Genomic DNA, 13,372 nt, shown 5'->3' on the forward strand with positions numbered 1-13,372 from the left:
TCCACTATAACAGAGAGAAAAATATGCAAAAGCATTGTACAAATAAAAAGGCAGATTCAGTGGCCTGAGAGAAGTATTGTATGTGACATGGACACATGATAAAAAACAACATAGAATAGCTCTCAGTGCATCCAGCTGGACATAGTTCGAGGAAACCATGACCTTCAGGAGCAGGAAAACAAAGTTAGTCATCAGAGTTTATTGTAAGGTCAGTCGTGATGACTGATGTTATGTAATCATGGCACATTTTTATTAGTCGAAATCTTGAGCCAATCAGATGGACAGACCTTAAAGGGATAGTCAAAAATTAATCACTCTCATGTCGTTACAAACCTGTATGACTTTTTCTTCCGGGGAACACAAAAGAAGATATTTTGAAGAATGATGGTAACTTAGCAGTTTTGGTTCCCATTGACTTCTATTGTATTTTTTGATCGCACTATGGAAGTCAATGGGACCAGAAACTGTTTGGTTATCAACATTCTTCATAATATCTTCATTTGTGTTCAGCAGAAGAAACAAATTCATACAGGTTTACAATGACATGAAAGTGAGGGGTGAATTTTGGTAAATTGGGACACTTTTTGCCATTGAGATGACTGGGGAAAAAATGTCCCAATTTACGTCTCAAAATTTTAATTTTTAGAGTGGACTATCCCTTTAATGACCTACTTTGGTTTATTTACGTATTTATTTTGTTTTCACTTTTCTGCATGCTGGTTTGTTAGTGGTGCCATCGATTTTAGATGTACCTGCCCTTAAATGTTACATACAGAAAGCAAACTCTGGTTGGTTGCTTTACAGATGCCCCATACTGGTTAATTGGTAATTCCAAACTTTCATATTTTCATACTGAAGACTTGAAAGATCATCAAGAATAGTTGAATAAATCATGGTGAAAAATAAACATGCCTCATTTTTAATTCAGGGTCAAAGTTATTTTGTCTCAGCAGAAGTTCCCCATTTTCTGAGCTCTCTAAAAGCGCTGTTGTTCTCCAGCAGATCTGGGTGGCTTTGTCCCTGTTCGGCAGCCGCAGAGAGTCCATGGAGGAGGAACAATGGGCCATTGATTTAAGGTAGGCCGACTCTACACGCTGCTATTCCGATGCGCTGTAACCGAGGCGATTTGTCACCAAAAAGGTCATAAATCACAAAGTGCCAGGAGAGATTGGGCAGTTCGGCTCATCCTCCTAGAGGAGCTGTTCACCCACCAAGACAAGCTTGGATCAATTCTAGGGACAAAAAGTCGGTATTAAAGCATCATAAAATCCTTACAAAGTGTCTCAAAGTACAGATCACTTAGCGTGATTATTCAAGTAGGACATGTTCATAGATCAACATCTTTTGTTGTCCCTTCTGTTAAACTGAAATATCAAAAAATAACAGTGCAGAGTTCATCTATCTATCTATCTATCTATCTATCTATCTATCTATCTATCTATCTATCTATCTATCTATCTATCTATCTATCTGGTCATTTTAGTACTTCAACATAAACTTATTTTATTTCAGTTTGTTGCAAAGACAACATTTCTAATTTTCATTTAAGTTTTGTGTTTTTGTGTTAAATTGTGTTTTTCAATTGAGGAAAAGGATTTTTAATAGTTTTAGTTAACAATAACAACACTTCTCAATTCAAATACAGGAATTACAGTTTTTCTCAGTCGCTTTGTGCATTTCTCACATCACTATTTACATTTGCACAACAGTTAGTTCAACCTCCACAACATTTAGTCATTTGTGCACATCATAGTAGCAGTTTCTCATTCCTTCCAACAAATTGCAAATGCTTTTGGACATGCATCAATTGCTTTCATACAACTCTCTGCTGTTTTATAACATTATCATTTGCTTATGTCATGTCAGTCAAAATTAACTATACTTGTGAATGCTGAATAGTCATTCCATATAAAACTAATAGTCCTCATTTCATTGCTTGAGTCATTACATACAAAAATGTTGAACTAGTTGTCAAAATCTGTCAAGCAAATTTTACACATTTTTTTAAATCTTTTTTTTTTTTTTCTGAAAATGTCTCCTAAATTGAACAATTTCTCTCAGGTGAATCTCAGCTTTCACTGATGAGGAACGTCTGGATGTGCATGAATGATTACAGTACTATGTATGTTGTATGTTCAGTTCCAATATGTACTGCAATATTGTTTACAGTTGTGCACAGCTCTACCCAAAGGGAGTTTATGTTTGTTGTATATAAGGGTGTATTCTTTCTTTTGCACAATGCTGTTAACAAATTAGAATTGCAAAGAGCATATGCAGTAAAAATGTGAAACATACATATTCAGTGTCTTGTACTCAGTTACCTCACTAAATACAGTAATGTGTAACTTTACTGTATTTTTTAAATGGCTGTGCAAATAGTATATAGTACTGTCTTGAGCATTTTCAGGTAGTGTCACCAAGATCTGACTTTTTTGCACTGGAAAACATTTACAGAGTAAACTGTCATAATGAAAACATGACAAAGCCATTTGACTATCTTGTTCATAAACAATGGTGTCAGGACTTTTCATCTTGATGACACTGACACTTCCATTGACATGAATACTTGCTTTTGAGGAATGAGCTATCCATTTTGAGCAAGTGACACGCTTTTGCAGGTTATCAACTAGGTTTTGCAGTTTGTACTAATTGTTTTGAGAACTGCAATAACTGTTGTGCAAATGTAAATAGTGATGTGAGAAATGCACCAAAGCGACTGAGAAAAACTGTAATTTGAAACTTTTCTGCATTAAGAATGGCAATCAAGTTTTATATGGACAAACATCACTTATATTTTCTTCAGAGATGTCTAGTTTGTTATCACTGCTTGTTTCTTTTGGATCCATAGTAAATAATGAGGGCTTTGGTAACACAAACATGCATAAATTCAATCAATAGCATAATTCATTATTCTGCCGTCTTTAGCTGACTGAATTCACTGTGGCCTCAGAGAGACAAAAAGATCACGGCTCACATCCACCATGTGTGACTTTCTAATACCAGGCTGCTAAAAGCGCTCAGGCCCAAAGCTCTCTGCTCTTTGTACGGTCCTGAGAAAAGAGAAATGGAGACCAGTGTCATCTATCTCTCCATCTCTCTCAGCTAAAGGCCACCGACACACTATCCCCCACTATCACAGGGATGTATCAGTGACTCTTTAGAAACCCCGGGTCCATTGAGCTCCGAGTGAGATATCTGCTCGCGGTGACTGCGTGTGGCAGCCGGACACATAGCGGGACTAACCTTAGAGCACAAAGAGGCTGGAGGTTATCGCACGGGCAGATCTCTGACCGCTTTGATTTAGCCGTGTGAAGAAGAGTGGCGCGTTTGCGAAGGGCCCGAGCTTGTGCGTCTGAGATGAAAAGAGCCGAACGGGGACCTTCTGCGCTGATGAATGGAGCTGGAAGGCTAAAGAGTGAATGCGTTTGTGTTGGTGGCTTTATGAAAGCAAGACAACAGGTACCTGAGAGGATATCGAACGACAGCATCGTAAATCAAACCGAGACACGCTCCCCTCCCCGACCGCGACTTGTCTACACATCTACTGTTCTATCTCCTCGCTCTTTCTCAGTCGAGCTTTTGAGCCATTAGCATTGACTAGACTCAGCATCCATCATCAAAAATTCATATTGTTACTTCTGTAAAAGATATTTCTCTAAATACGTTCACAAAGAATTATGGGTAATTCCTCTTTCCCTTTCTACTGACGTTCCCCCTCTTAAATGTGTCATCTTTTACCTAAGACTTCATTTTATCTCAGCGTTAACCTGAAGGGACAGGTCTGTCCTATCAGCATGCAGGGACAAGGGCTAGAAACACTCCATCCATCTCCACATCGAGATTTAGTACTTCATAAACCATTTCCTCCGGAAGATTCACTCTCTGCGTGCCACGACAGGTGCCTTTTTCGCACGGATGCTTCGGAGCGAAGAGACGTTGTATTGTTTCTCACTTCCCTTGTCGCCAAGGTTTATAGGGACTGTAAAATGGACACAAATGGGATGTGCCGTGTCCGTCAAAACATGCTTTCTTGGTTTTGATGGCCTTACGGAATCTCGTGACGGTTTGTAAAAAACATCCTGTGTCACGGTGGAGAAGATATGTGCTGCTTTGAAACCTTTGTTTTCTTTTTGTGCACTTCAGAGTTGCTGATTTTATAGGCAAGTGTAATGTTATTTGCAAATTGATTTAGTTAAATGTCCCACAGGAGCAGTGCAATTTACACAGAGCTGAGCTGAGCCCGACCCAGGGTCATCATTGATATATAACATTTAAACACGGCTTTGGGTAGAATTTAGAATAAGAAATTGAGAGGAGAGCAGGTGAGACGAGATGAGATGAGAGCAGGTGAGATAAGAAATGAGACGAGAGCTAGTGAAATGAGACGAGTCGAGAGCAGGTGAGACTAGATGAGAGCAGGTGAGATGAGACGAAAAGAGATGAGACGAGAGCAGGTGAGACAAGATGAGAGCAGGTCAGATAAGAGATGAGACGAGAGTAGGTGAGACAAGAGGTGAGACGAGAACAGGTGAGACAAGACAAGAGCAGGTGAGACGAGACGAAATGAGATGAGTTGAGCAGGTGAGACGAGACGAAATGAGACGAGAGCAGGTGAGACGAGACGAAATGAGACGAGAGCAGGTGAGACGAGACGAAATGAGATGAGACGAGACGAGACGAGACGAGAGCTGGTGAGATAAGAAATGAGAGGAGATGAGACAAGAGCAGGTGAGACAAGACAAGAGCTGTTGAGATAAGAAATGAGATGAGACTAGAGCAGGTGAGACGAGACAAGACGAAACAGGAGTAGAACAGGTGAGATGAAACAAGAGAAGACAGAAGAAGATAAGAGATGAGAAAAGAGAATAGAGGAGATGAGATTAAACAAAATGAGAAAAGAGGAGGTGAGATAAAATTAGATGAGAAGAGACAAGATGGGATCAGAGCAAAGAAACTGAAAAGGGAGAACATGGGATGAAAAAATGAGAGAAGAGGTGAAGAATGACAATGTAGAGAGAACAAAGGAGAAGAGTTGAGGCTAAATGAGAACAGAGCACAAAAAGGAGTGGAGACAGAATGAGGCGAGGAGAAAGGAGACACGATTCGACGGAATGAGATGAGAGGATTGGAGATGAGATGAAAGCAGATAAAAAAGAGAGCAGAGAAAATGAGATGAGATGAAAAGAAAGGATAGGATAGGAAATGAAAAGAGGCATGAGGAGACAAAAGCAGAACAGTGGAGAGGATTTGTAAGACAACAGCAGATGAGACAAGAAGAAAACAGATAAAAGGAGATGAGATGGAAAAAGACAAGAACATATGTAATGGAGATAAGATAATGAGATGAAATGAGACAAGACGATAATAAGAGATATAAAAAAGAACAGAGGAGACAAAGATGAGATGAGAGTATAGAGCAGAGGAGACAAAACGAGGAACTAGATAGTAAACAATAACTATTTTTGGATGAGAAGAGAAAATGAGGTACGGCAAAATTAGGAGAGAAGAGCACAAAAAGAGCTCAAGAAAAAACGAGATGAGACACGGAGAGATGAGGCAAAGAAAGGCAGATGAGAGGAGAGCAGCAGAGATGAGATTAGTTGAAAAGAGAGTAAATGAAAATCAGAACCGAGGAAACAAAATAAGGAACTAGGTAGTGATGACTAGTTTTTCTTGAGGAGAGGAGAGCAACTAGTTAGACAAGGAAGAATTGACTTTGGAGTGCACTGTTGTTGTTGGAGAGGATTCCCTGCGTTCACATCCATCTTCACTGTCTGCGACTCTGCCTTTTAATTAACAACTTTAGAATCTGCTTTGTCTTCTAAAAGAGGATGAAGTCTAATTGTGCTCCAAATTAAACAGCCTAATGAAAACACACCCTCAGCTCATTCATCACAAGCTGCCGGTGCACAGACCAACACTCAGCCCCCCAGTGGGGAATACACAGCAAAACACCACAAACACTCATCTCGTGGGAAGGACGACAATGATTTCTAATGACAATTTGAACTTTGTTTTGCATAACGAGGAGGAGAGGAAGGAGTCATTACTAACAAATGATTTCAATTCGGGCTTTTCACACTGCTCTTAACCCTGGGTTATCATTGTTCTAATCCCCACTTTTAGGAATGTTTCACACTTGTAATTTAGATGCGAGGTTAGCACCGCTTTTACCTGGGGTTATAAACCCTGCTCCGCTTTTGCGCTGTTAACCCCGAGCTTAACCCCGGATTATCATCGTTCTAAACCCCACTTTTGACCCTGGGTAAAGGAACGTTTCACACTTGTAATTTAAGAAGCTGGGTTAGCACTGCTTTTTACCTGGGGTTATAAACCCTGTTCTGCTTTTGCACTGTTAACCCCACACTTAACCCTGGGTTATCGTCGTTCTAAACCCCACTTTTAACGCCAGGTAAAGGAATGTTTCACACTTGTATTTTAGAAGCGGGGTCAGCACTGCTTTTTACCCGTGGTTATTACCCTGCTCCTGTTTTGCGCTGGTAACCCCACGCTTAACCCTGGGTTATCGTTGTTCTAAACCCCACTTTTAACCCTGGGTTAAGGAACGTTTCACACTTGTAATTTAAGAAGCTGGGTTAGCACTGCTTTTTACCTGGGGTTATAAACCCTGCTCTGCTTTTGCGCTAACCCCACACTTAACCCTGGGTTATCATCGTTCTAAACCCCACTTTTAACCCCGGGTAAAGGAACATTTCACTTCCTTCACAACTTGTAATTTAGAAACGGGGTTAACACCGCGTTTTACCCAGGGTTATAAACCCTGCTCCGCTTTTGCGCTGTTAACCCCGCATTGCGATTCCAATCGTGTAGTGTCAAACATTGCAGTGTTAGAATGTTACGACTAGATTGCTTAGCAGGTGACAGCCAATCGCATCCCTTATATTCACACACTTTGTACAGTCACAGAAAAACCATGCTTTGTATAAACTGTTGGCTATGTTTCAGCGGTGACAGAAAATGCGACAACTTTGTCTGTAAAGTCCATTTAGTATAAACTTAATAGTACAGTTGACAATATATAAAACGAGGAAGCACAATGCTAGAGCCTTTATGTGAACAGGTTGCATGCTGTGTTAATCCAACCATTGACACTGACACCACAAATATTCAAATAAGAATGTTAACCCATGGGTTTAAGAATGTAGGCGACTGAAACGGCAGCTTATGAATATAATTGTTAACCCCTGGTAAATTGTGAGTACTGTGAAACTTGAAGCAAGATAAGCCAGGAATCCATTTACCTGGGGTTTAGCATGGCTCAGGGTTAACTATTAATTAAGTGGGAAAAGCTCTAAGATATAGAAAGATTTTGGGCATAATTTAAGGGCAGGTTTAGTCTTAAGCAGGTTTGTGACACATTCAGACAGAGCCTGGCTTCTTCAGGTCGTGAACAGAGAGAGAGGGGGATGTAACGGAGGAGGGGAGAGCTGCGCAGATTGAAGGAGGATGGGGCAGGAACAGATTTGATAGCTGTCAGAGTCGTGGTGGAAGCTGACAGTCGGGACGGATGACTCCTGGCGGAGCGTCCACGAGAAAGTGGTTTAAGAACGCCCCTGGAGATGACGGAGCCCTCTCTAATGGGGCCTGCCAATCCGATTACTCTTTATTGTGAGTATGAAGCCTGGTGTGTAATTCAGTTTGAGGAGAACAGAGGGCCACCGTCAGCCTGGGAAAGTTCACACTCGGCAATGTGAAGACACATTTCAGGCACGGAGGAAATATTGCAGAGGATGTGTTGACTTCACCTGGCAGACTACCTTCACCTCACTACCTTTAACATTTTAATTTTGAACTTTTTTCATTTATACTAAATTCTAATCAATATTTGAGTCTGATTCATTTAAAGATGCATGTGAATATGAATCTGTTGTGATTGTTAACTGAAATAACTGTAAAACTTGAAGTACTAAAATGACTAAAACTGAAATAAATAGCAATAAATTAAAGCTAAATAGAAACATAAAAAAATGAATAAAAATGACAAAAGCAAATAAAATTACTAAAAGTTCATTCAAAATATTAATAATAGTATATAAATAATACTAAAATAAAATTGATATGAACAAGAAAAATGTGACAACATTTACTGATAAGAAATCCATAAAGGGGTTATATACATTTTTCATTATTTAAAAACACTTTAAGCAAATAAGCAATAGCTAGCAGTGTATACAATACTGTCTTACTTCATGATAGAACTCTGTTTTATAGAAAATACACAAGTCGCCAGCGCGCTGTATGCAATTCAGTTTCTGGCTTTGCATATAAAGGTCCTCATGAACTACATGTATGTCAAATTGAACAGCCATGACAATGTTCTGTTGATTTGGCTGTAAATGTCAAACTCCATGTAATCATGCCACATCCATATCCATATCCTCATCATGCAGATCAGGGTCATGATGAGGTTGGAAATTTAGTTGTAGTCATAGTAGTCCATTTCCTCTCATTTGATCCCTTTTACCTTGAGACTTTTCCTCACTGATTTCAAATAATCTGGATCTGGATAGCCCAAGCTGACACAAAAGGAGAGAGAATGTTCAACATTAAAGATGAACAACACAGAAAACATAAAATCTTACAAAATGTATATTATCCTAAGATGTTAATGAAATGTTTAACATGATTTCCTTATGGTTTTAAAGACAAAATATGATTTTAAAAAAACATATATGAATTTTTTATACTATAATAGAATATTATATTTTTTTAATAAATAAAAAAATGTTTTGTCTTTCTATATATAATGCATTTATTATTTATATTATGGTTTTCATTTTTCTAATAGCTTCTAAAGATGAAATCATCAAATTAACTTAAGAAAAACTAACTATAACAAAAACACTTAACAGAAAAATAAAATAATAAGAAAAATCTGAAAATAAATCAATTTGAATTGAATTGAAAATATTTATTTTCAGGCTTAAAAATAGTGGGTAGGGGGAAAAGACACTGCAAATGAATACAAAGTAAATTTAAATAAACAAAAAAAATGTTTGGTTTGTTTAGTGAAGTATATGTATATTTGAACTCAGCAATTATAAAGAACTGTGGTGAACACTCATCTATTATTTGGAATTATTTTATCATTATTATATACCTTCCAGGTCCCCCGCTGTCCCGAGTCTTGAGGGGTATATCTGCAGGCGTCACGCAGTATTCGCCGCTGAGATTGGCCGCCACAGTGAACAGCAGCTTGTGTTCGAAGGCCTGCTCTAGTAGCCGGAAGATCTTGGTCCCCGTGGTGTTCTGAGGCAGGTAGGCCACAGATTCATTCCCCCTGTAGCTGTGTCCCGGGTGCGGATGCTTATCCTGCAAGGCGAGTTACTAAAGTTGATACACTTGCATACAAAAACAAAATCTCATCTGATTTAAAAAAAACAACAACTGATGGACACTGTATGAAAGTTCAAGCACAGCGCTTTATAAACACAGGCATTAGTGTCTATATATCATAACAGGGGATTTCAGTTCTGTAGTGTCTGCATGTGCTCTGTGTGAGAAACAGGCCGGACAGGATTCCACAGAGCAGAGACACAGATAGCTGAAATGTTTTAAGAGTTCTCAGTGATACACTGAAAGGTGTGTCTATTGGCATTGTTATTTAAACACTGTCAAAGAGATACTGTAAAAAAAACAAAAAAAAACAAGAACTCATCATGAGCTCACCGACTGGATTCCATCATCAAAATGAAAGGTGATTTGAATGGTGTCACAGTCAGGATATCCCGGCAAACTCCGTCTTTCGATGTTATAATTCATCTGCCCTCCGTCTGGCTGGTTTCCTTGTTTTATCAGATCATTCTTTTTGTGTTTTTTTGATCCTTGAGTTTCCGCTTGAATTGTCATAAAATATAACAGACACGCATTAATGGTGTTGCATTAGAGTATAAATGGCATCTGCAAACAAATGCTGCGTGAGCTTTTCTCAGAACTAAATTGACTTTCCTGAGCTACTTTTAATTGTGGATGTATGATGTCAGGTGTCCTAGCTATATATCCAAGTATTAGTAGTTTATTACATTAACTACTGTATGAGCAGTTTGCGCTAATGTTTCACACAAAAAAAAAGTCTTAATTTTGAACAATATATTGATTTTTTAATCATTTGAAACCTACAAAAAAATAATTTTGTGAAATAATTTGATTGAAAAGTGAGCTTGTATATGGTCCCATTAGTTAACATTAACAATAAGCAATTCATTTGTTACAGTATTTATTAATCTTTGTTAATGTTAGTTAATAAAAATAGAACTGTTCATTGTTACTTCATGTTAGGTCCATTAAATAATATGGTCATTTTAGTAATATGTTAGCTGTTGAAATTAACATTGACTAGATTAATAAATGCATTCAAAGTATTGTTAATTGTTAGTTTATATTAACTAATGTTAACAAATGAAACCTTATTGTAAAGTGTTACTGATATTTAATTATCTAATGCAATAGCATTCATGCATTCTTAAAAGCGGAAAAACACGTAGATAGTTATTTTTGGGTAATATTTATCTTTCGGTGTCATGAACTGTGTGTCGGGTCAGAAACTCACCTGTCTCACCCAGCGGTGGAGGACCTTTGCCGTTCAGGTATCTGGTGCAATGCATCTTATCCTTGCTCTGTGAAGCGCCCATGATCAGCTGGGAGTTAAATGAGCAATGATTTCATAGGTCTGCAGGTCATTGAAAAGAATAAGCTATAAGAATAAGATATCACAGAGGTTTTGAATCAGTTCAGTTTATATCAAATCATTTTAACACATTAATATTTAATCTTTTAGTGCACTTACCTGATATGCTCACCTGCTTCTCTCTTTCTTTAGGGTGAACTGCTCAGCTACACTCAGGGCTGAATCTTTCTCATAGCTCACAGATTGCACACAAATAAATAAGGAAGAGAAGGTAGGTGCAGTTAAACCTGTTCTGGATGAGACTGCTGGTTGAGAACGGGAGGGGTTTTAAGGATTTCGGCAGACGAGAAAGACATGTTGTTTTGATTTATTTGCTTGAGGATTCAGAATGCTTCAACAAACTATTAATGTGATTTGTGTGTGCGTGTGTGTGAAAGTAATGATGAATTGTTTAATCTGGTTTGTCAAAATAACTTCCCCTGCAGTGACTGCGTGTTTACCTGTCACTCATTTGCAAGGTTGATATCTCACAATTCTGAGAAAAGATGTCAGAATAGCTAGATATAAACTCTCAATTGCTAGAAATAAAGTCAGAATTTCTCGCAATTGCAAATTTATATCTCGCAATTGTGAGTTTATATCACGCAATTCTGACTTTATATCTTGCAATCTGAGAAATAAAGTCAGAATTGCGAGATATAAACTCTCAATTAAGAGATAAAAAGTCACAATTATCTTTTAAAATGTTTTATTCTGTGGCGGAAACAAGCTTCCATTGATATACGTCACAATAGGGAAGAAAATAATCACTACTTCCGTTTCATGCCAACTTTAATCTTTCTCACCAATCTAGGGAGTTGATTCTTGCGTTCATGGCTCAAACTGTGTAATAAATCGAATTATTTTTACAATACTCTGTAACGTCCCAAACACAATGTTTGTCTCATGAGGATTCAGAGGTCACATATTTGACTCAGTCTCATAGGTTTCTAGAGATTTGTTCCTTATCATTCACTGAGGGGGGGTTCCAACTCTATAAAGTATTATGTAATAAAGGAAGGATAGAACAACATGTAGTCTACTTCTCCAGAAGCGTGGAGAGAAATATCACTCAGACAGCATGAATCCGTGGATCCACTGCGGAGGCTCAGAGTGAGATGAGGAGAGATGAGACCAAAGACTCCAGGCTGAGAAGAGATTGAGAATTCCTGCTTTCAGCAGACAATAAATCCAGAGATGTGTGCAGAGAGAAGGACCTACTGATCTGCAGACTGGACGGGACATTGTGTGTTTTTTTGGGGTTTTTTTGTGTGTGTGTGAGGCGAAACAAGCTGAATTTTTATGACAGTTTTTTTCTGTTCGTCTGTGTACATTCGGTCTTTTCTGCCTCTTTGTCACAAACCTGAATGAGTGTGCGCTCACTCAAAGTTCCCTACTTTTTCTTTCTGCTCTCATATACATATTGATTACAAATGCTCAATTCAGCCATGATTTTTTTTTTTTTTTTGAGGAGCATGGTAGGGTCTTGATGGCTTGATTAGAAGTGCAAGGAGCTAATCAACCAGATAATTCAAATACACACACAGAGAAGACAGAAGCTGCTGATTAATGATATTGATAATCACATGCATTTTCAAAGTAGAGACTCTTACATGTAATGCCATCTTATAGGCCCCCAATCTCCACCAGTTTGTCATTTTAAAAGAATCGCAAATATTTAATATATTATATTATTTAATATATTATACAATATATTTTTGCTACTGTAACTTCAAAATGTCTATGTAAACATATCCTTTTTCTTTTCACTTATAGGCTAATATTAAGCCTGTTGCCTGGCTGCTAGCATGCTATTTGAGTGGCATGCACAAATTAATAAAATGAAAATAAATATCTAATCATCCTCCATAACGCAAACGCTATTTACATCTCATGTCGTCTGTAAACCCTTGCGTACCAAGGCAATGACTTGCGCATTTTTTAATACATTCCAAAGATTCCATCAAGCTCTGTTATCAAACCCACAGTGGAAAATGAAACCATATCCATACTGGTTGGGCTGGATTGGCATGGAATGAAACATTCAAGTAAAGAGAACGGTTTGGCCCGATGGTGAAAAACCATTTACATTTACAATTAAACGTGGCATTTTTGCAACTTTTAAGATTACTATGTAAACGTATAAGGGTATCTGTTAGGGTTTTTTTTATCATTTAATATTACTCAAGGTTTATTGCCGTTAAATTAAATGGTAACACTTTAGAATACAACACAGGAGCAAATGAGTAACGCACTATTAGCATTCTACTAACTACTAACTAATAAGAAACTCTGATTAACAAATTAGTAAGTGATAGCGCTCAGTTGAATGTGGTAGTTCACTATTAGCTAATCAATAACTACTATTTTTCATACTTCCCAGAGGACTAAGAACCACTGTATACAGGTTCATAATTAATGTGAATAATGCACTCAATTACGTTGCACTCAATTTTACAGTGCATGCACTTATGTGTACTTACAGTGTACTTACCTAAGAAAGTACTGAGTAATATAAGGTAAGGGGTTAGGTTTAGGGGTAGAACTTAGTTATTACCCAGTTATTGAAATTACTATAGTAAGTACACTGTATGTATGGGGAACAGAACTGTAAAATAAAGTGATACCATTATTAAAGTGAATCTACTAGCAGTGCTGGGTAGTAACTGATTACATGTAATCTGG

At 37.9% G+C, this 13,372-nt stretch overlaps 1 protein-coding gene across 3 annotated transcripts; it reads right to left on the bottom strand.

The window, feature by feature from the left end:
* Positions 1 to 7,054: 7,054 nt before the first annotated feature.
* Positions 7,055 to 10,946, bottom strand: dtx3la (deltex E3 ubiquitin ligase 3L a). 3 transcript variants are annotated; one of them, XM_084103349.1, is made up of 5 exons: positions 10,821 to 10,946; positions 10,571 to 10,714; positions 9,691 to 9,857; positions 9,122 to 9,333; positions 7,055 to 8,537 (listed from the first exon to the last, which is right to left on the bottom strand). In XM_084103349.1, the coding sequence occupies exons 2-5, from the start codon at positions 10,650 to 10,652 to the stop codon at positions 8,468 to 8,470; spliced, it is 531 nt and encodes a 176-aa protein (XP_083959475.1). In that variant the 5' UTR covers positions 10,653 to 10,714; positions 10,821 to 10,946; the 3' UTR covers positions 7,055 to 8,467. The 3 variants fall into 3 exon arrangements, with proteins under 3 accessions (XP_083959475.1, XP_083959474.1, XP_083959473.1); XM_084103348.1 differs by having other exon boundaries at positions 10,571 to 10,690; positions 10,808 to 10,897; XM_084103347.1 differs by having other exon boundaries at positions 10,808 to 10,897.
* Positions 10,947 to 13,372: the final 2,426 nt, after the last annotated feature.

The sequence above is a fragment of the Abramis brama genome (genome assembly GCF_963993115.1).
Source record: "Abramis brama genome assembly, chromosome: 24".
NCBI lineage: Eukaryota > Metazoa > Chordata > Actinopteri > Cypriniformes > Leuciscidae > Abramis > Abramis brama.